Genomic DNA, 23,656 nt, shown 5'->3' with positions numbered 1-23,656 from the left:
ACATTTACGTCCATTCTCGTCTCATCAACGAAAACTAACACACGTCTTGTCATGTTTTAGTCACCAAAGAACCATGTTTATCTTGTCACTGTCTCGTTATCGTCATGAAAAAAATGGGAGTCAACAAAATCATTCCGTCATTGTCATTGTTGACGAATACAACATTGATCCATTCCAAACTTATAAGTTCCAAACTTATTGGTAAAGAGAGGAATCCCGCACACTGCACAAAAATATTTAATTATAGCAAAGTTTTGGTCATAGGACCTTCTTCAGACAAACACTGGGCAGTGAGAAGAAGCATCTTTAACTAGGTAGTGGCTGCATTACGCACCAGCCTCCAATCACATTAATTATAGAAAATAATAAACATATAAGAAAAATACATGTAAAATTATATCAGAAAGATTTGCATATCAAATGTGTCTCAAAGGGTACTATGTACTTAGGAGTTGCATTCAAAGCTTTCTTAAATTCATCAGTGAGAGACGGCTGATATCTTCAAATTTGACTTATGGTTAACAGGGAACATTTAAGCTGGACAAAAATTGTGATTTTATTTAAATCATGATCGCCAAGCCCTTGTGGGGTGTACAGTATTGTGTACAGCATCAAAGTATGGGAGTTGATTTGTTGACAAAAGACAATGATATAACATGTTGAGACACTGAATGTCTTGTTTTCAGACCTTCACTCACTTAAATACATAAGAAGTTACTGAACATTTTTGCCACCACAGATGATGTCACTGATGGACTAAACAAGTGAGCTCCATGATCTGGAGCCAGACCTCTGAAAATGAACACTCTTTCAGTGTAAATCCAGACCGAAGACAGTCATCGTTGATCGTCCACACAAGCCTTTCTGAGACCGGTCTGAATGTTGTTGAATCAGCAGGGCCACAGCCCAGCTGTCTACAGACTTCATCCAATGAGCCGGTGTACCTCTTAGCCCAGTACACTGGTCTCCACTCTCCTAGTTTCAGCTGCAGGTCACCTGAACAGCGACTGGCTCCTCCCACCAACCTGTAAGGCTCTGAACACAGAGAAGAGAGTTCAGAGTAAAACAAGTGAGAGATCTGATTATAAAAGAAATGAAGCAAATCAAAACTGCAACTCCACCTCTACCTGAGCAGGTGAGTCCAACAGCTTTGCCAGGTGAGCAGCTGCTTCTAGTTGAGCCTGAGCTTCTACAGTCCAGGAGAGCTGACTCGTTGCCTCCACACTGGAACTCTTTGGTCCACATTGGAGTCTCCACTGCTCCATAGAGCCCCCCCTGGAGGACTGAAGGAGCCCCACAGTTAAGCTCCCTACACACCACCTCTGCATCCTGCTGGTCAAAGTCATCTTCACACACTGAGGACCACCCATGGTTAGACTGGTTGGACTTGACCTCCAGTCTGCCTGAACACACACTGGTTCCATTCACCAGCCTGACAGAGTCTGCAGAGAGAAAGACAACATGGTGACCTTTATTTACTGATATATAAACTTTAAAGTAGGGGTGTAATGATTAATCTACTACATCAATACAACGATTATATTCCTACGATCCAACTATATCGATCTGTGCTCAGCAAGTTGGCCTTCCGGGCGACATATGTCATTGCGACATTGTTTTAAATGGTAAACAATCGATTGTGTCGATACTAGGAAGTTGCACATTGTATTTAAGCACGGCAAACTTTATATGGATGTGTGTGTGTGTGTGTTTTTTTTTAAAGCATTTTTAATGATAATGACATGGTCAAGCAGATATCCCCATTAGGCGGCCTGCAGGCCACATCCAGCCCGCGAGAGCCAAATGTCTGAGTGTCTAAGGCTACGTTCACACTGTAAGCCTTAATGCTCAATTCGGATTTTTTGTTCAGATCCGATTTCTGTTCACATCACCATCTAAAATGTGGCTTATCAGATTCCAATGGGATCGGTTTGTGGTTCCGAACTGACCCGCATGCACAAAAGAACAACAACGATGCCAGGCGCAACAGATCGAATGAGTATTTTCACTTTTATTTTGAAATATCTGTGAAATGGAAGCTGGAAAATGTCTGAGCAGCTGCTGAGGAAGAAAAGATTTAAGAAAAAGAGCCAAACTCTGTATTTTAGTTTCAGTTAGGCTACCATTAGTTTAGTTTGTACCTATATAGGAATAACTCTCCTAAAGTGTCTCAACCCGCTGGGCAGCGTTCGGTTTATTAAGAACCAACGACAAGGTTATTACAACCCAAAGTTTAACACCACGTGTAAACATGGCAGTAGCCTCGTGGCCCTTTCAATATTTCCCCAGAGGAAATTTTCTAGTTTATATTACAATACCTACAAAAAAGTAAAGCCCTAACCCCAACTCTGTTGACTAAAGATGATGATGAAACATGTTGAGATATCAAAGTCTTGATTCCAGACCTTCCCTCCCTTACAGTAGGTACTACTTCAAAGTGGCCATTTCACTCGCGGGGAGCGAGATTCACGCAACGCGTGAAATGTAAGTGACAAATGTAGCCACTAGGTGGAAGCATAGTACTGAATTGCAGGTCAAACGATTTTGGGACAATTCCACATTTGACCACAATGTAGCTGCAATGGAGAGTGGCGCTGTTTTAGGCTACAGGTAGAGTGAATGGAGAGGGGGGCTGCTAAACCCTATCAGAGTGATTCAGACTGATTGTTTCACAGCGGTGGGACACCTCAATTATCTGGGTGACCTTGGATAATCACTTTCTTTGTTTTAGAGTAGAGCTAAAATATGGACATTAGTTGTTTTTTAAGGAACATTTGTTTACTGGTAAAATTGCCGACCTGAATTATTGTCCGAGTCCGCCCCCGTGAGCCTATATCACAGCCTGACTGGATGTTGCTTAAATATAAGAATAGCCTATAATAATATCTGATACCCTAAAGACATCTGAGGTTGTGATTTTCCTCGCTCGCTGCAGTCACGGCTAAGCGGAGGCAGAAACAAATACGCACAGCCTACAGAAGTTTCAACGTCCATACAAGCATTTAAGAAATGATTCTTATCAGTTCCATAATTCAGAGAGGATTTTTACTCCACGAAAAAATGTATAAAGATCAGTTTTTTAGGTTGAAGAATGAGTATGTACTTAATATATATATAGCCTACGCTTACACTGTGCATTTTTTTTCGTGTACACGCTTCAGGACCGCTATAGGTTGCTATAGCCTTATTTGCAGCCGGTGGAAGCACCGTGCTGGTGTTACACCGGAGCGGAGGAGACCCAACGGCGGATTCGTCCCCTTAAACCTTGACACTCATATCAAATCAAACTTACATTACAGACAGATATACAGACAGGTGGATTGGGTTCTCTCTCTCTCTCTCCCACTCCGAACCGACAGACGGACGCAATCAGAAAGGAAACGGAGGCTGCGCATTGATCCTTTTTTCCTTTCTGGGATCAAACGGATCATGTGCAAAACAAGCACTTCATATTAATAACAGATAACGCTCATTATGCTTCCAGCCTGTCTAGCCTCTACCTGGTGTTTTTACTAAACTTAACCAACTCCTTTCTTCATTGCCTGAACCTAACCAAAGGTTCCTCTCTCAGTCTGTCAGCAGCAGCGGCGGCTGCAGCAGGCTCGCGCCCGTGAAGTGAGCTTGTCACAAAGTAGCGATGACAGTTCGAACTAACGGGACCACCCATTGGTTCGACCTCCTATTGGTCCGACTTGTGGTTGATTTTGTCGGAGTAATGGGAGATCGAACCAATGGGAGGTAGGACCAATGGGCAGTTCCCGACCAGGGTACCCCCCCCCCCCAATGTGGGTTATTTAAAGAATTGAAGGTGAACAGCTGTAAAGTACTGTAGGGGGCAGTGCTTTTGCCTGATAATGAGAAGGCTACTGTAGCCTACTTAAGTGTTGTATCTACATATGCACAGCGCGCAGGGGTGGGGGTGGGGGGTAGATCCAGTGGTTTAGTCTGCGTGATATGCCAGTATACGCCCTATACTCGCTAGATTTCGTTTGTTTTTACCTGTTTCCATTGTCATTCCTATAAGCAAATATTTATAGCAGCAAAAGGAAATGCACAATAGTAAACCCACATTAGGTTCTCAAATCAGCTGCCACTCAGCAGGGACGGCGCGTGTCATAAGCCGTTGGAGACAAACATGTACAGGGAAGTTGGTGCCTCGGCCCGGCGGAGAATTAATGCTTATTTATTTGTGCAAACGTGGAGCCATATGTGATCATAATGATGAAGAGAAAAGAAAACACATTAACTAAAAGGTACAACCTAAACGGAGATTTGATCCCGTACTAACAGATGATTCTGCTTACTGAGGGAGCTGTTCTACCAGGGGAGCTATACATGAACCATAATGCGTTTATGTGTCTCATGGGGGGCTGGACGAATCCGCCGTCGGGTCTCCTCCGCTCCGGTGTAACATCCGCACGGTGCTTCCACCGGCTGCGCATATCAGACTAAACAAAAATAAGGCTATAGCAACCTATAGCGGTCCTGAAGTGTACACGAAAAAAAAAAAGCACAGTGTACACGTAGGCTATATATATTAAGTACACGTTCACATTCCTACAACCTAGTGAAATTTGAACCCAAACTAGCGGGTGAATCTGCTTACTGAGGGAGCTGTTCTACCAGGGGAGCTATCAGTCATAATGCTCTCGTGTCTTAATGATCACCGACCCGCTGGCCCAGCTGACACACATCAGCGTCTGGACATGCTGCTGTCGTGTCTTCAACCTAAAAACTGATCTTTATACATTTTTTTGTTGAGTAAAAATCCTCTCTGAATTATGGAACTGATAAGAATCATTTCTTAAATGCTTGTATGGACGTTGAAACTTCTGTAGGCTGTGCGTAATTGTTTCTGCCTCCGCTTAGCCGTGACTGCAGAATGATTTTTTTCACTAAGTTTGTCCTTGCTAGAGAGACCCTGTAGCGACAGGCTGAAGGAAGCAGTTGGAATGAGGTGTGGAGTGGGCGAGGTATTATTAGCTACATTCTTGTATTTAAGCAACAACAAACAGAAACATAAACCAGGCAACTCTGTCCATTCCCCGTTCATGGCGGTTCATGGTCACTGCTCCCTGCTGCTGCATGTTATCGTCCTCCTGCTCACAGATGCCACCTGGTGGTTGTTTCGGCACATTGCCGCTTCTCATGAAAACACAATTGATCCTCCACTAAAAAGCTGCGTGATTCACGCGAGAATCACGCGTGAACTCGGCCACAACGAAATAGTTCCTACTGTACATACAAAAAGAACAAGTTACTGAACATTTCTGCCACCACAACAAAGGAAGGATTATAGCTGCTGCGCAGCGATGGGTCGGGTCCGGGCTACTTTTGGGCAAATTTAGGCAATTCTGAGCAACAAACAGGAGGATAGGAAGACAAGACAGTTGACCTTATAATGTTCAATTTGCATCAGTTGAGGATTGAACCCACAACCTCGGGAACCAAAGACTGTTGTCTACCGCACTGAGCTAATTGACAAGTGGCAGAAAACAGTGGCTTCACAAACTGAGTAAGCCATTCACTGTCGTGTAGGCAGATTTGAAACCACAGTAAAAAGAAAAATCAGTTTTTGAGGTAAAATAATGATATGTATTTGTCAAACATCTACTATGAATCTAAGATGTTAGGAGCCTTTGCACATGGTCCAGTCCAAGCTATATGGATTTTTAAACTTAGAGGCTTTCTGTGACGCGACAATTAGGACAATTGTCTTGTATTTCAGGTTGAGGACATCTGACATTTTGATCTGTCATCATCATCATCACCCTTGCTGGGTCTCGAACTCACAACCTCTGACACCAAGAACCAGCTCCTAACTCGCTGAGCTAATTAGCTGGTAGTGAGACCTGCTGTGTAGCTTCATTTATCCACTCAGGTGAGTCAGTGCCCGGGCAGCTGTTGTGAACGGAGATTTCAAAAATGGTTAAAAAGTCAGAAATTCTGTTATCTAAACAAAAATCTGTTAATACATAAATTGCATCTAGACAGCAAAACAGCTTGAGGACATGTGACATTTTGATCTGTCATCATCACCATCACCCTTGCTGGGTCTCGAACCCACAGCCTCTGACACCAAGAACCAGCTCCTAACTCGCTGAGCTAATTGGCTGGTAGTAAGACCTGCTGTGTAGCTTCATTTATCCACTCAGGTGAGTCAGTGCCCGGGCAGCTGTTGTGATGAAATGGTCAAAATGTTAGAAATTCAGTCATCTAAACAAAAATCTGATAATACACAAATTGCATCTTGACAGCATGGAAATGTTGGTGATTTGTTTTTTTTTGTTTTTTTAAAGTATATTTTTGGGGCTTTTATTGCCTTTAATTGATAGCAAAGTCGAGAGAGAGACAGGAAATGGGGAGGCAGAGAGGGGGAATAATATGCAGGAAAGGGCTGCCCGATGTGGGATTCGAACCGGGGTCACCTGCAGTGAGGACTGTAGCCTCAACATGGTGCGGCAGCTCTACCATGTGAGCTAAACGCCACCCCTGGTGATTTGTTTTTAATGATAAGTGTTTTGCTTCATAAGAGAATGGTGATGTTTAAAAATTCCACTCTCACATTGGCTGCAGTTGTTCCCATGAGAGCAGAATTCAAAATGTTCTCAAAAATTCAGTTTTTGAATTAAAATTCTGATATTTGCTAAACTTCATCAACCATGACTCCAGAATATTCTCATTTTTTTTCAGGAAGTTTGAAAATGTATTTAGCAAGAATTTGATGGTATATGTTTACAGTCAAACGTTTTCATGCACTGTAGGCTCAATTTTTGCTTAATCATAAATCCGAGAAACAAGTTTTGTGGAGGACGGTCTGGAGATGCTCTGTAGCAAGTTTGGTGTCAATTGAGCAAAAATTGTGGGAGGAGATACATTTTAAAAGTTTTACAGTTATTGAAAAAAACAGAGTGATGGACTTCATAATTTGTAATGAGTTTAAGTGGACAAAAGTTTCAGCAGTATTGAGGCTAGATTGTGGTGAAGTTTCAACACTGTAGCATCTACCGTTGGTTTGGTAGGAATTTTTAAAGTTTTTAAATTTAAACGCTTATTGTGCCCCCCCTAGGAGGGGGGGGCACATGTCCTTAGAGTTGAGTGAATCTGGCATGGGACTGAACCTTTGTGCAAAGTTTGGTGAGTTTTCGCCCATGGGAAGTATGACTTCCTTGGAAGAAGAAAGAAAGAAAGAAGAAGAAGAAGAAGAAGAAGAAGAAGAAGAAGAAGAAGAAGAAGAAGAAGAAGAAGAAGAAGAAGAAGAAGAAGAAGAAGAAGAAGAAGAAGAAGAAGAAGAAGAAGAAGAAGAAGAAGAAGAAGAAGAAGAAGAAGAAGAAGAAGAAGAAGAATTCCTAGGGATACAATAGGTTCCCGGCAGCTTAGCTGCCCGGACCCTAAAGACACTAAATCTGACTGTCACTAATGATGTCACTGATGGTCTTACCTATACAGGTGAGCTCCACAGAGAAGGTAGATGAACTTGATAATGAACACTCCTTCAGAGTAAGTCCAGACTGAACACAGTCAGACTTGATAAGCCATGTAGACTTCTTCTTGGACCTCTTTATTGTTGCTGAAACAGCAGAGCCACAGTCCAGCTCTCTACAGACTCCAAATGCTGTCTTAAGGTTCCAGTCATTACCCTCCACTGGTCTCCACTCTCCTTGTTTCACCTGCAGTTCACCTGAACAGCGACTGGCTCCTCCCACCAACCTGACAGGCTCTAAACACAGAGAAGAGAGTTCAGAGTGAAACAAGTGAGAGATCTGATTAGTTTTTCTCGATTGCTAAGACACATTTCTCGAAAGCTTCTCTCATTTTCTCTTAACTGTGAACACAAACCCCAATTTTCAAGCTACATTCACAAAACCTCAGACTCTTCTTGCAAAACCAAACTTTCACCTCAAAACAGTTCAATCTGTGCCCAAAACTGAACTATGTTGTCAATCAAAATGAAAAACACTACTGAGCAGTCACTAAACACTACATAGAAAAATAGAAAACACAATGCTCAGGACATGAAGCTGTAGAAATTATGTTTATCGTTCACTGTAGGCTAAATGCATGTTGCAAAACCAAAAACCTGTGCATTTACACTGTAGCACTTCTCTCCTTCCCTTTCTTTCACTCCCATCCCTCCCTCCCCCCTCCCACATCCATTTCATCCCCTTTTCCTTCCTTCTTCTTTTTTCTTCCCAGTTCATCCCTCCCTCCCTCATCCTTTCTTCCTTCACCCTGTCGTCTCTCATCTTCTCCTCTTGCAAAACAAAAAAAACTGTTCATTTACATAGCACAAAAAACAGAAATCCTGTGCATTTTACGTACACGTAGCACTTGTACAGTACAAAAACAAACAGAAATGTTGTGCATTTAGCACTTGTATGCAGTAGGCCTACGTAAAAATAAAGTACAAAAATATAAAAATGAGAAGTGTGTAACTCAGCCACAGCATCATTTCTCTGTACTGGATCAGGCCACATGACTTCATCTTGAACTGGCTTACAGTATATATGTTCCCTCACATCATTAGACACAAGTGTGATCAATTTTGAGTTGTTGTGTTCAACCAGTGAAACTTGTGCTTTACTTGTGTTTGACTTTTGCCACCTGTGCTCAGCATTATGCAACACAGGTGCATCACAATGAAAATGTGTTGGCAAGATGTGTCTAAACAGGGGAAAAGTGCTGATGGTTTTGCCAAAAGAGTGACTGATTCAATCAGTGGGTTCAGGCAACTGAGAATTTGGTTCAGACAACAGGGTTTAGTGTTTTAGCAATTGTAAAACAGAAATGAAGCAAATCAAAACTGCAGCTCCATCTCTACCTGAGCAGATGAGTCCAACAGCTTTGCCAGGTGAGCAGCTGCTTCTAGTTGAGCCTGAGCTTCTACAGTCCAGGAGAGCTGACTCGTTGCCTCCACACTGGAACTCTTTGGTCCACATTGGAGCCTCCACTGCTCCATAGAGCCCCCCCTGGAGGACTGAAGGAGCCCCACAGCCAAGCTCCCTACACACCACCTCTGCATCCTGCTGGTCAAAGTCATCTTCACACACTGAGGACCACCCATGGTTAGACTGGTTGGACTTGACCTCCAGTCTGCCTGAACACAGACTGCGCCCATTCACCAGCCTGACAGAGTCTACAGAGAGAAAGACAACATGGTGACCTTTATTTACTGTCATATAAACTTTAAATCCATTAGCATATGTCCAGAAATGAGTTCCTCCACCAAAGAAAGTCACAATCCAGCTCTTGAATCAAAGTCTCAAGTCTACTAACGGTCTGGACTAGGGGTGCCGAAAATAATCGATTCAAAGATGCATCGAGATTCTTAATTGGATGATTCTGAATCGATGCAGTGATGTCACATAATCAATTTTTAAATTCAAACAATTAATTCCTGCATTGAGAATTTGACGGCGGCCGCCACCACTAAATTTCTCACCGCCACCAGCTCGCAGGTCCATTTTTTCCAGGCTTTTTATGCATTTATTTTGAAAGGCCAGCGGGAGAGAGCATGAGAGAGGGGAATAGCAAAGGGACTGACGGGTGGAATCAAACCCAGGGTCGCTGCAGCGGACGTGCTCTACCAAGTGAGATGCCGCTCGTGGCCCCGTGTATTTAATCAAAGAGTGTAGTGTGTAGTGTAGTGTTTCAGTGACGGTGAGCGGCCGCTACTTAATTAATGCCGCTGCTACTTCAGAGTTGGGGCAGACACACACAGTCGGGCATACTGTGCGCACAGTAATATTATTGTTACAGTAATATTAATATTATTGTTGTTATTATTTCCTACTTTCGGTTTCGCGGACGCTGCACAACGGGTCATGGGAATAACGCTGCCGGATCGCCGTTTATGGTCAGAACTACGACGGTATCTGATCGTCTTTGAACCTTTGACTTTAATTCTTGATCAATGAAAACATTACACAGACATAAATCAACTGTAACAACGGCGCTGGAAAAAAAAGAAAAGAGGACAGCGCTCTGCTCTCCAGCCGGTTCACCTGCAGCTCCACAGAGGAGCTGTGCTGTTCCTCTCTCTTCAGCCTGTTGTTTGGCTGCACTTTGTATAAAAACAGTTCACCATTGGATGATCTAACCTCCATCTGAGCACGATCAGCTGAGACAGAGCACAATGGATGTGGCGCTGATCAGCTGTTCCAGCGCATGTGTGTCTTTTATAATGTCAAGAAAAAAACAAAAAGACATTGTCGATCGCTCCCACGAGTGTTTTAGCATTTTTCAATCTTATCGGTTAACGGTTAATAATTGGTAAACGAGCGTCAGTTACCGGTCAGAAAAAAAAAATCAAAATGTGCATCCCCAGTTGGGACAAATGCGTCTGTCTCCAACATCGGAAGGGACACGTCCGCCCCCCCCCCCCCCTCCTATGCCCTTGCTCGTGGTCATAGGGTTAGGTTGCTGCACAGCTGTGGTCTGGACTCAGTACCAGGTCCCGAGAGGCTTCACTGTCTCCTCATATTGGCCTCTCCTGTCAGGACACGTGAAGCTAAAGCTAGCTAAAACTTTATTTTTTCACACACAATGCAAGTGGATGAAACACGCTGACCGTGAGGACGAGATGTAGGCAAAATGGGAAAAATATCGGTGGATTATTAAAGAGCAACTAAACCCCTCAGTTTTGGATGACGTGCTCTAAGCTTGAAATTCAAAAATTGCCTTGATTATGGGCGGGGCTCCAGGAGTACTCTCCGATCCCCCCTCCCCCCCGCCCCATTCACACCCGCGAAATCCATAGACTGTAAAAAGAATGGACGTAGCGTCCGTGACGTCACCCATTGGTTTTGGGGAGTCGTTTTTGTGACTCAAATATGGCGGCCTGAACAGCGCCATGTTGGATTGGCCGGCCGAGAACCCGCCCACTGGCCTCGAAGCAGCTGTCCACGGAGCTGCTCAGACCTGTCACTCAACGTTTCCGCGCCCTGATTGGCCAGAATCTTAACCTTTTAACAGTAAAACGGCAGAGTAAAAAAAAAATTCACCCCCCTTAGAGTGTGTGCGGGGGTAGAAACTATCGATTGAGACGAAAAAACGTTCTGACACCAGGCTTTTAACATGTTTACTGAGGATGCAAAGTCGGCGATTTTAACATGGGGGTCTATGGGGAATGCTCCCTTCTGACACCAGCCCCCAGAGGAATCCGAGGGGATTGCAGTTTTTTGAACGCGGAAGTGAGCTTCACTTCTCAGACCGACAACTGCCCCCTTGGCGAAATCACACAAAAGAGAAAAAAAAGTAATAAACACACATCGACACTTCTGCTAGCGCTAACGAGCTACTAACGAGCTACTCTAACAGCACTAGTAGCGCGGACACTACCAGGAGAGGACGCCAGAGCCGTGACACAGTGCATCTACAGCTGATCCGCGGCTCGTTAGCTCGTTAACGGCTCGTTAGCGCCAGCCGCACTAATGATTCCCATTCAGGCAGCTGTTAGCAGCCATTAGCCGCAGCAGAGCAGCTAGAGTGCCTAGCAACCGTTAGCGGCAGGCAGCAGAGGTGCTGATTGGTCGGGGAGCTAGTGGCCGGTGACGAAAGCTGCCTCCAAAACGTCGTCTGCCTCCATCTCAGCCAATAGAAAAATTTGATTGTAATAGCCGTGTTTCAACCCATAGAGGGCAGTCACCAGAGATGTTCACAAGTCTTTTTTTGCAAGTCCAAGTCAAGTCTCAAGTCTTTGGTCACGAGTCCGAGTCAAGTCTCAAGTCTTTGAGGGGTGAGACTTCATCAAGTCTCAAGTCTTTGGTCACGAGTCCAAGTCAAGTCTCAAGTCTCTAAAAAATAAAAGTCTCCTGTCTCTTCTGGTTGTAATGACCCTTCTATCATCTGCTGCTATCCGGTCTACTAAGGATACTGCACAGCTATATCTAAGAGATTCAAAGCATTTACTGTAGGTTATTATCATTCCTTTCTATACAGTATATTGTTTATTATATGATCACTTTAAACAGGATATTGCAATGAAGAAAACACACAATGAAAGCTTTCCTTTAAAGGAAACTGTATTCTGAGTCAAGAAAGAATCAAGGCTGCTCTGCCCCTCTGCACTGGCCTTTTCTCTTTTTTTTGCTTTGTTGAATTCAGAAAACCCAGATGAAAAACATGGAAAATGATTTAGGCTGTTAATTATAGGTAATTAGATCTGGATGGTACCTATAGCTCACATCTTTATGTGCAGCAAAACCTTTCTGGAACCGCATGTTTCTGAGAGAAGAACTGGTTGTTATTATTTTTTTAATTAGCTCCGTCAACTCATGGGGGCGTGTCGACACGTCCAGACTTCCATACGGGCCTTCAGTCATATTTCGCAGCAAAAACATAAATAAACAGGAGGATTTAGCCTACAGTAGCCTGATATGTGCCAGTTATGCAGCAGCTAGTCCCCGTGAAGGAAGGTCTGACAACAAACGAATGTTGTGCCTCACATCTAGGCTACGGACGGTGCCGCTATTAAAAAAAAAAAAAAAAGCCAGTTCACAGTCACCTGTCACTCACCCGCAGCTGACTGCGCTGTCAGAGGAGCTCTGCTGTTCCTTTCTCTTTAGACACTGGTGTTTGGCTGCACTCTGTAGGAGTTCAATATGAAGATCTAACCTCCATCTGAATAACGTTACCGGCCCTGTGGCGCTGCTCCGCTAGTGTGTGTTAACGGCAAAAAAAAGAAAGAAAAAAGATCGGTCATCCTGTCAGGAGGGAGGCACGAGCCAAAAAAAATAATGATTGTTCACGAGTCTCAAAACACGAGTCCGAGTCGAGTCTGAAGTCTTTTGGGCACGAGTCCAAGTCAAGTCTGAAGTCTCTGTGGGTGCGACTTAAGTGCGACTCGAGTTCGAGTCGCAAACTCGAGTCCCCATCTCTGGCAGTCACTCTACATTTTTACTACAAAATACACCAAATTTAAATATTTTGACTAAAATGTCAAAAGTTGGACCAGAATCAACCGACAACACTACCTTCTACCCAAATATATTTGTTTTCAGCAGAAAAAAGTGGTTTAGGGGTTTAGTTCCTCTTTAACCTGTTGGAGCTGGATGTCTGATGCTGCTGACTGTTTTGGACACTAAGAGTTAAGGTAAGAAATATTTCCTGGAGGTTTGATCAGCTGTGTCTCTGCTGAGGACTTTATATAAATGATATTGTTCCCTCTTCCATGTCTTGTGACTTCCATTATTATGCAGATGATACAGTTCTATATAGTATTGGTCCCACACCAGTAGCAACAGTCATGAATTTACCATCTGCTTTCAATGTATTCCAACAAGCTCTTGTTGAACATAAAGCTTGTTCTGAACCCGGAGAAGACCAAATGCATGTTCTTCTCTACGACTCATCAGAATACACACCCTACAGAAGACTACACACATTAAGACTGCTAAATCTTATAAATATTTGGGCATCTGGTTGGATAGTAGGCTGTCATTCCAAACACATATTGAACATCTAATCAAAAAACTGAAAAAGAAACTTGGTTTTCTCTTCAGGAATAAATCGTATTTTTCTCTTACCAGCAGAAAAACCAAAGTACAATCAACAATTTGACTGTCTTTGAATATGGGGACACCTTGTATATGCATGCCTCCTCCTCCATTCTGAGGCCATTCTGAGGCCTCTTGATGCAGTGCTTTATGTTTTATTACAGGCAATGGGTTCTTCACCCATCACTGCATCTTGTATGAAAGAGTGGGTTGGTCTTGGTCTACTTGATGTCCCTGTTGCACTTCAGTACACCAAGACCCACCCGCTCAGCATCATTTATTAGATTAGACATTCCACGTGTAAACAGAGGGAGGAAAGAAATATTTTAGTTTCTTTGCCCCATACAAGTGGAATACACTGCAGGACTTGCTCAAACTGATGTTCATTCACAGTTCATTTCAGTGGAGTCTTTCAGGAGTCTTTTAGACTTTGTCTTTTATACTGATTGTACTTGCCTTCCCTGAAGCTGAGACCTTTAATTATATGCTGTTCTCCTTGTGTCTGCTCAATGTACTTCAAATTCTGACATTACCAACTTGATGATCATACTGTGTACTTTTACAATTACGTTACAATTGTGTTTGGTTTTGTTTATTTGCTTGTTTGGTTGTTGTTGTTTTTATCTTTGTAATCAGGATGTCATTGAAAATGAGAGCCTGTTCTCAATTGGCTAACCTGAATAAATAAAGGTTTGAAATGAAATTTCTCAACAACTCTGAAGCATAATTTGATATACTTATACAGCTTTTTTAGTCCTTCAAATTTGACAAGGTGGTTAATAATATGTTTTCCTGTGGTAGTATGAACTCAAAACACATATTTATTTTTGGTTTACCCGGTCTTTAAACTAATATAATTAATTTTACTGGAAACATTTTAAAACTGATAAGCATTAATATTATAGTTATGTTGCATCATGCAATATTTGTTCTTAAGGTATGGAGGAAAATCGTGACAGCCATCGCCGTGGACACCCCATGGACAATGGCATCGTCCATCGGACCAACCCTATTTGCTTCCTCAATAAATGTAAAGTAATTTATATTTATTTGTGTTCATTTTAGTCATTAACATTAAAATCACACTTTTTGGCAGTAAAATAAGAATAAAAGAACTGAGTTCCCCAAAAAATGAAGACGGAAAAAACTGAATTTCCAAAAATTAAAAAGGGAAAAACGGAATTTGGAAAAAAATAAAACAGAATTTGGGAAAAAATAAAACAGATTTTATACGGCCCTACATTTCTGCCACTGCAACAAAGGAAGGAAGACACTAAACCTGAATGTCACAGATGGACTTACCTGAACAGGTGAGCTCCGCGATGCTGAATGCGGATGATGACAATGATGTACAGTCCCTCAGGGAAGATCCAGACCGAACACAGTCAGGCAACATCCCCCAGCCAGAGTTCAAATTTATCTCTGTTCTTAGTGAAACAGCAGAGCCACAGCCCAGCTCTCTACAGACTACAGATGCGGTCTTCAGGTCCCACTCGTATTGCACTGGTCTCCACGTTCCTAGTTTCACCTGCAGTTCACCTGAACAGCGACTGGCTCCTCCCACCAACCTGACAGGCTCTGAACACAGAGAGGAGAGTGAAGAGAAAAACAAGTGAGAGATCTGATTAAAACAGAAATGAAGCAAATCAAAACTGCAGCTCCACCTCTACCTGAGCAGGTGAGTCCAACAGCTTTGCCAGGTGAGCAGCTGCTTCTAGTTGAGCCTGAGCTTCTACAGTCCAGGAGAGCTGACTCGTTGCCTCCACACTGGAACTCTTTGGTCCACATTGGAGCCTCCACTGCTCCATAGAGCCCCCCCTGGAGGACTGAAGGACCCCCACAGCCAAGCTCCCTACAGACCACCTCTGCATCCTGCTGGTCAAAGTCATCTTCACACACTGAGGACCACCCATGGTTAGACTGGTTGGACTTGACCTCCAGTCTGCCTGAACACAGACTGCGCCCATTCACCAGCCTGACAGAGTCTACAGAGAGAAAGACAACATGGTGACCTTTATTTACTGTCATATAAACTTTAAATCCATTAGCATATGTCCAGAAATGAGTTCCTCCACCAAAGAAACTCACAATCCAGCTCTTGAGTCAAAGGGCCCTAGTTTGGTGGCGCAGCGCAGGTGGCGCAAGGTAGCGCAGCCGGTGTAATGCAAGTTTCGACCAGCGCAGCCTGGCGCAAGGTCAGATTGGCAGATTGCGCTGCGCTGAGATAGGTGTGGCCGCGCAGCAGGGGGAGGTGTCACAGATTCAGTTTGGCGCAGTGGAAGTTTCATGCGAAAACGTCCCGTCGAGGGTGCGCTGAAAGCTCGCCAGCTCAAACCAGGTCTACTCTCAGCGCAAGGCGAAGTGCAGCCGGTGCAGTGGAAGATTAGTTCACCTGCGCGCAGTGCACACACGTCACCAAGACCTCACAGGCAGGTTTCCACAGTTCCAGGCACATTTAGATGCAATAAATAACCACAATAACCACTATTTACTGCAACTAATGGAATCAACACGTGAATTTATATCTATACAGATTGTCCCGTCACATCTGAAGTCAGATCAAAGGCTGTCGGCACGCGTTATGGAAACTCCACCCGAATTGGGGTCATTCCTATGTTCCCACAGCCCTATGTTCCCACAGCCTTTTGTTCCCACATTTCTAACTTTTGTTGTCACTGAAAATTAGGCCCTATGTTCCCACAGCCCTTTGGTCCCACCATTGGTTGGGTTTAGGCAATGAAGAAAAGAGTTGGTTAAGTTTAGTAAAAAAGACCCGGTAGAGGCTAGACAGGCCAGATAGATAGAGTCCAGATAGGTAGAGAAAGTCCAGTGAGAACATAGGGCCTAATTTTGTGAAAAATCTTAGAACTGTGGGAACATAGGGCTGTGGGAACATAAGGCTGTGGGAACATAAGGCTGGGGACTCGAGTTTGCGACTCGAACTCGAGTCGCACTTAAGTCGCACCCACAGAGACTTCAGACTTAACTTGGACTCGTGCCCAAAAGACTTCAGACTCGACTCGGACTCGTGTTTTGAGACTCGTGAACAATCATTATTTTTTTTGGCTCGTGCCTCCCTCCTGACAGGACGACCGATCTTTTTTCTTTCTTTTTTTTGCCGTTAACACACACTAGCGGAGCAGCGCCACAGGACCGGTAACGTTATTCAGATGGAGGTTAGATCTTCATATTGAACTCCTACAGGGTGCAGCCAAACACCAGTGTCTAAAGAGAAAGGAACAGCAGAGCTCCTCTGACAGCGCAGTCAGCTGCGGGTGAGTGACAGGTGACTGTGAACTGGCTTTTTTTTTTTTTTTTTAATAGCGGCACCGTCCGTAGCCTAGATGTGAGGCACAACGTTCGTTTGTTGTCAGACCTTCCTTCATGGGGACTAGCTGCTGCATAACTGGCACATATCAGGCTACTGTAGGCTAAATCCTCCTGTTTATTTATGTTTTTGCTGCGAAATATGACTGAAGGCTTGTATGGAAGTCTGGACGTGTTGACACGCCCCCATGAGTTGACAGAGCTAATTAAAAAAATAATAACAACCAGTTCTTCTCTCAGAAACATGCGGTTCCAGAAAGGTTTTGCTGCACATAAAGATGTGAGCTATAGGTAGCCTACCATCCAGATCTAATTACCTATAATTAACAGCCTAAATCATTTTCCATGTTTTTCATCTGGGTTTTCTGAATTCAACAAAGCAAAAAAAAGAGAAAAGGCCAGTGCAGAGGGGCAGAGCAGCCTTGATTCTTTCTTGACTCAGAATACAGTTTCCTTTAAAGGAAAGCTTTCATTGTGTGTTTTCTTCATTGCAATATCCTGTTTAAAGTGATCATATAATAAACAATATACTGTATAGAAAGGAGTGATAATAACCTACAGTAAATGCTTTGAATCTCTTAGATATAGCTGTGCAGTATCCTTAGTAGACCGGATAGCAGCAGATGATAGAAGGGTCATTACAACCAGAAGAGACAGGAGACTTTTATTTTTTAGAGACTTGAGACTTGACTTGGACTCGTGACCAAAGACTTGAGACTTGATGAAGTCTCACCCCTCAAAGACTTGAGACTTGACTCGGACTCGTGACCAAAGACTTGAGACTTGACTTGGACTTGCAAAAAAAGACTTGTGAACATCTCTGCCGTGAATATACACGCATGAGACTGTATGTGTAAAATTAAAGTGTGGTCGTAAGTGGCCGCCCTTATATTCAAACAAGAGGAAAGAAATAATTGTGAGGTTCATAAATTAAAACCCCATGATTGTGCGTTGCGCGCCCTCGCCATGGCACAGCTGAGACTTAACATACTGGATGTTTTTGGTTTGTTTGTGTGAAACCTGTAATGTAAACAGTTATTTACAAGCCCCTCTTTCAGTTTTTGCCAGTCGGCAACCATGAAATCTGCTGTGCATCTCTGGCTTGCTCACTCACTCCCGATCCGCAAATAAATAAATAAATTTCTAGTGACCACAGCGCGTCACGTCTCAGAACCACGGGCTACATTTATGAGGGCTGTGCAAGTTAACTCATTAAACTATTAACGCCGACGTTTATTTTATCGCGCATTAATGCATGTTGCTCACATGCTTTTATTTTGTAAAAGTCTGTTGCTGGCTGCTGCGGTGTGGGGGTCAGAGTCGCCGGACACCGTAAACATGCGGTTATCATTTTTTATTTATCCTACTTTGTTTTGATGCTAATGCAGCATTACTTTATTAGTCAGGGTCTTATGCAGAATAATTCAGTCATACAAAGATTAGACTAGGTGCAGCAGGTGTCTTCAACTTTGTGAAGTTGTGATATCAAATCGGAATAGGGGGATTGACAGTATAGGCTAGTGCTGCCTATAACTAGTAAATTATAGTGAAAAACCAATACATTTAATTAATGAATTAAATTCAGAGGAAGTACAGGGTTAAATGAAATTCCAGCCCTGACTCCATATTGAGACCATCTGCAATCCTGTTTGACTTGTGTGTGTGTGTGTGTGTGTGACAGTTGAGGGTCCTGTCACTATGCCTCCTATTGATCATGCGCCCTGGCTACCTGGCCAAGGGGATGTCCCTTTGGCCGAATGGTTAGCGCACATGACTGTTACCCGAGAGTCTGGGGTTCGATTCCTGCCCTGGACCCTCTTCACTTTGCCACATGTGCCTTTCCTAACCTCTGCCAGGACGCAATGTTGCAAAATTACAACATTTTTTGTAAGATCGATATTTTTGGGTGGTCGCACATGGTCGATGCGAAATGGCGAAATAGCGCCCCCTACAAACTCTCAAAATCCCCATAGGGAAGTCGGGTCACTTTGTCTGATGTGGATAAAATTTATGTATTATACCCAGATATGCAAAAAAGCCTCTTAACATCATGGTGAAATCTCAACAGGAAGTCGGCCATTTTGATTTTGATTTTTCCCGCTCAAAACTAACTCCTCCCACAGAATTCGCCCGACAACGTTCAAATTACCTACACAACATCTTCAGATCTAGCTGAGCTTAAGTTGTGCTCTGCGAGTCGGTAGGTCAAAGGGCGTGGCTCCCAGCGCTCAACAAACATTGGCAACTGTTTCGGTGCTCGTCATGTACATATGAGTGGCTCTCACGCCCACATACTTGATCCAATCAACTTCAAACTTGCTGGACATGATGATGGCTCCGCCCTGAATGTCCCAATATATTACTTCCCACGTAACTCATAGCGCCCCCCGGTGGTAACAGGAAGTGAACTAAAATTCATTAAAAATACATAGTTTACCCCATCAACTTCATTCCACTTCTAAAACATGCAGAACCACTTGGTGAAGCTACATTATGAACGCTGTGAAGCTACGAGTAATGGCGTTCCTGTGGGGGCGTGGCGACCACCAATTCCTCGCCATGACAATACGTTTGGCTTTTTGATGGCTTTATTGAACTCGTATCATCATGAAAATTGATACACAGGTCCATGGTGGCGACCTCTTCCATCTGATAGACCAGAGCGACATTTTTATGCAAATGAGAATTTTTAAATTGCACTCAGTGGCTTTTTGTGTTTTGATGGAGCGTAGACTAACTAACAATCAATTTGAATGTTTTATTTTTTGTTTCTTTTGTAGCACTATGTCTCATAATTATTTTGACACCCTCTTTGAAACCCACCGTTCACGCTATCTTGAAAAATTACAATTAATTAATCTACCAGTATGCTCATTTAGCCTCCCACAATGATCAATGACTCCACACAGTGGCCAGAAATGTCTGACCCAGACATCTACACGTATTTGGTCGAATCACCGGGTAGGTTTTGACTAAGTGTTGTCTGTAAATAGCCTGTTAATAGCCAACTTTTTGTTAGTTAGTTTGTCAAGCCAGTTAGGCTGAACTTTTCAATGGAGGGATGCCGGGCGCTGCCCCTAAATTACCCAGGATGCATCAGTCATTCTCATTTGCATAAAAATGCCGCTCTGGTCTATAGGGGTGTCGCTCATGTCGCCCCCTAGTGGAAACAGGAAGTGCCATTTATTGCATTAACATTGTCCGATTTCCTCGAAACTTCACATGTGTAATGAGGGACTGACCCTGAACACACCTGCATGCATCCCATTACTGCCCCCTGGTGGATGAACCATTAACTGGTCCTAACTCCCTCATGCTTTGTTCGATTCACTCCAAACTTCACGAGTGATGAGGGGCCGCCCCTGAACGCACCAGACCACATGTGGTGACTGCCCCCTGGTGGATGAATGAAAAATGGCATTTTTTGCCTCCTTCCAGGTTTTTTCTCCCTTTCACCTTCACGCCATAGCCCCGGCGTGCCTCAGGCCCCGCGGTCGCATGGGTGAGCGAGGGCCCGTTATCGCCGCTTGTGGCTTTAATCTGTATTTATTTGTGTTCATTTTAGTCATTAACATTGAAATCACACTTTTTTGGCAGTAAAATAAGAATAAAAGAACTGAGTTCCTCAAAAAATTAAGACGGAAAACACTGAATTTCCAAAAATTAAAAAGGGAAAATTGGAATTTGGAAAAAAATAAAACAGAATTTGGGAAAAAATAAAACAGATTTTATACGGCCCTACATTTCTGCCACTGCAACAAAGGAAGGAAGACACTAAACCTGAATGTCACAGATGGACTTACCTGAACAGGTGAGCTCCGTGATGCTGAATGCGGATGATGACAATGATGTACAGTCCCTCAGGGAAGATCCAGACTGAACACAGTCAGGCAACATCCCCCACCTAGAGTCCACAGGATATCTCTCTTTTCTTAGTGAAACAGCAGAGCCACAGCCCAGCTCTCTACAGACTACAGATGCTGTCTTCAGGTCCCACACGTATCGCACTGGTCTCCACTCTCCTACTTTCACCTGCAGTTCACCTGAACAGCGACTGGCTCCTCCCACCAACCTGACAGGCTCTGAACACAGAGAAGAGAATTCAGAGTAAAACAAGTGAGAGATCTGATTAAAACAGAAATAAAGCAAATCAAAACTGTAGCTCCACTTCTACCTGAGCAGGTGAGTCCAACAGCTTTGCCAGATGAGCAGCTGGTTCTAGTTGAGCCTGAGCTTCTACAGTCCAGGAGAGCTGACTCGTTGCCTCCACACTGGAACTCTTTGGTCCACATTGGAGCCTCCACTGCTCCATAGAGCCCCCCCTGGAGGACTGAAGGACCCCCACAGTTAAGCTCCCTACACACCACCTCTGCATCCTGCTGGTCAAAGTCATCTTCACACACTGAGGACCACCCATGGTTAGACTGGTTGGACTTGACCTCAAGTCTTCCTGAACACAGACTGCGCCCATTCACCAGCCTGACAGAATCTGCAGAGAGAAAGACAACATGGTGACCTTTATTTACTGTCATATAAACCTTACAGTCGTCAGCATATGTCCAGAAATAAATTCCTTCTCTGTTACCAAATGTATTGAAATATTTTCAGTTTGCATCTGTTTATTCACTTCTTGTGTTTATTTGTCGGTGTGAGCTATTTTTAGAACCGTGGAGCTGAGCGGCGAGCTGCTCAGACCTAAGCTATGCAGGCTCATGGGATTTCTTGGTTTCCCTCATCAAACTCTTCAAATACACAATCCAACAACTCCAAAACGCTCTCGTGGACAAGTTGAGATAACAACAGAACGTTATGAGATGGAGTTGTTTTAGAGGTAAATGCAGAGACTGCTTGCTGAAAAACTGTCCGTGAAGGCAACGCGCATCAGCGGTTTTGCATGAATTTACCTTGAAAACAACTCTGTCTTGTAACGTTCCATTATTATCTCATAGCGTGGTGAATGCGCAGGTCACAACTTGTCCACAAGAGCGTTTTTGAGTTGTAAAATTGTGTATTTGATAGTGCTGGGCATAGATAAAATTTTTTAATTCAGATTAATCTCACTGCAACCTTGGAGTTAATCTAGATTAATCTTGATTAAAACGGCTCATTTGAATTCTGATGAAGGCATTCAAAATGATGCACGATATGAAAAATTTCAACCGATAACCAATAATTTCCTGCTTCTCATTGCCGATACCGATAACCGATAAATTCATATTTTTATATTTAACATAATAGGCTCTAGCCTATCTATAAGCTATAAACTATAAGAGCTAACAAAAGCTCTGGCTCTTCAACTTTTCATTTATTTTTTTCATGTCATATCACACAAACATTTGTGGTCATTTGCTGTGAATAAAAAATAGAAGCAAAAGACACTCATAGGCCAAACATTTACCATATGAAATTAATAAATCAAAAGCACTGACATATCAAATCATCATACAGTTACACACATTACACCTGTCTGTGTGGTCACGTCTGGAGAGAAGCAGCTTCTCTGTTTTCCCAAACTACCGAGTGACAGCGTTAATTGCACATTTAAAAAAATAGTGCCGTTCACTGAGAGCTATGATGATCCTCTGCACTTCATCGCGACGGTACTTGATCCGAATTATAAGGATCATTACTTGAATGTGGGAATAAAACATGCTGGCTCTTATCCCGTTTCCCGAGTGAGCTGTTTGCTCGCGTCATCACAAAACTTGTTTGACATGCATTGATAAAGTAAAAGGCGGCCTTTTTTCACGTATTAGGCCTAATGTCGTTGCTGATTTGCATTGTGTAGCCGTTTGTTTTGTGTAACGTAAGCTGTTCAAAACGTGTTTGACATGCGCTGATAATAAATACAGGCTACCGCTATAAAGTCCATCTCTTTGTATTGATTTTTGGAGAAAATATGAAAAAATAGAAACTCGATTTTCATTTGAATATCTGTGTTTTTTAAGAGGCAATATTTGAACCTCATTTCTGCCATTCATTGACAGCCCTAGAAAGGAGTGGAGAGACTGGTGGAGTATTAACTAGCCGCCACGGTTTATTGTTGGCTGATGGGAGGGCTGAGGATCGGTCAGCGTGCTCTCCAGAAACACCGTGTCGTGCCACAGCGGCTCACTGTGGAGTGTGAGGTCCGTCGGTCCCGGACGGACGGGGAGACTTGTCTCTCGCTGACCTGTAGCGCCACAGGACCACGGAGGGCAGCCTCGACCGCAGCAAATCCTCCCGCTCCGTGACGAGCGGCTGTGGCCCGACACAGCGTTTCTGGAGAGCACGCTGACTGACCAAGCCTTGGTTCTACCGGTGACTTTCAAAACAACGCACTCCCCAAGGTCCTCCCGCGGTAAAATGTGATGATCCCTCGGTCAAAGCAGGCCGCCGGCACCACCGACCCGTACCACAGAACGACCGCGACCACCGGTGGGACCGGTGTTCCCGACCTGCTTTTGGCCGAGAGACCATCACATTCCGCGGCGAGAGGCTGTGACACGGCACGGTGCGTCTGCGTTATTGTTGTTTACTGCCCCCCCCCCGATGGTGGTTTTGTGAATAGAACAACAATTGTTGTATATATTTATCTTACACGAGCCCTTTGATCCAGAAATGCGAGTGTCAGAAGAGCGACAGGCACAAACAGAGCACCTTTCATAAAAGACGCTGTATCTCCTTTTCTAGAAAAAAAGCAGGGATTTTGGTGAAACCCAGCCATGTTTAGCTTGAGTTTTCTCAGGAACGGAGGCACGTAGAAACAAATGGTATGTGGCCATTTGAAGCATAAAGTTTCACCTTTCAAATGAGCCACAGTATGTGTTGGTGGCAATAATATAGAATACGCT

At 43.6% G+C, this 23,656-nt stretch overlaps 1 protein-coding gene across 3 annotated transcripts in view; it reads right to left on the bottom strand.

Moving 5' to 3' along the window:
• The window catches only part of LOC146977759 (scavenger receptor cysteine-rich type 1 protein M130-like), a 62,362-nt gene that overhangs the window by 36,130 nt on the left and 2,576 nt on the right, over positions 1 to 23,656 (bottom strand). Inside the window, exons 4-10 of one of the 3 annotated variants that reach the window (XM_085794196.1) lie at positions 20,998 to 21,312; positions 20,627 to 20,905; positions 15,167 to 15,481; positions 14,799 to 15,074; positions 8,822 to 9,136; positions 7,442 to 7,720; positions 1,128 to 1,442 (exon numbers count right to left, since the gene is read on the bottom strand). In XM_085794196.1, the coding sequence (XP_085650322.1) occupies positions 1,128 to 1,442; positions 7,442 to 7,720; positions 8,822 to 9,136; positions 14,799 to 15,074; positions 15,167 to 15,481; positions 20,627 to 20,905; positions 20,998 to 21,312 (2,094 nt within the window). The remainder of the gene's footprint in view (positions 1 to 1,127; positions 1,443 to 7,441; positions 7,721 to 8,821; positions 9,137 to 14,798; positions 15,075 to 15,166; positions 15,482 to 20,626; positions 20,906 to 20,997; positions 21,313 to 23,656) is intronic. The other 2 variants (XM_085794197.1, XM_085794198.1) reach the window with 2 other exon arrangements.

This window comes from Trachurus japonicus, chromosome 12 (genome assembly GCF_045865225.1).
Source record: "Trachurus japonicus isolate A0001 chromosome 12, Traja_1.0".
Lineage (NCBI taxonomy): Eukaryota > Metazoa > Chordata > Actinopteri > Carangiformes > Carangidae > Trachurus > Trachurus japonicus.
The sequence above is the reverse complement of the archived record's forward strand: the minus strand, read 5'-3'. Positions and strand labels throughout refer to the sequence as shown.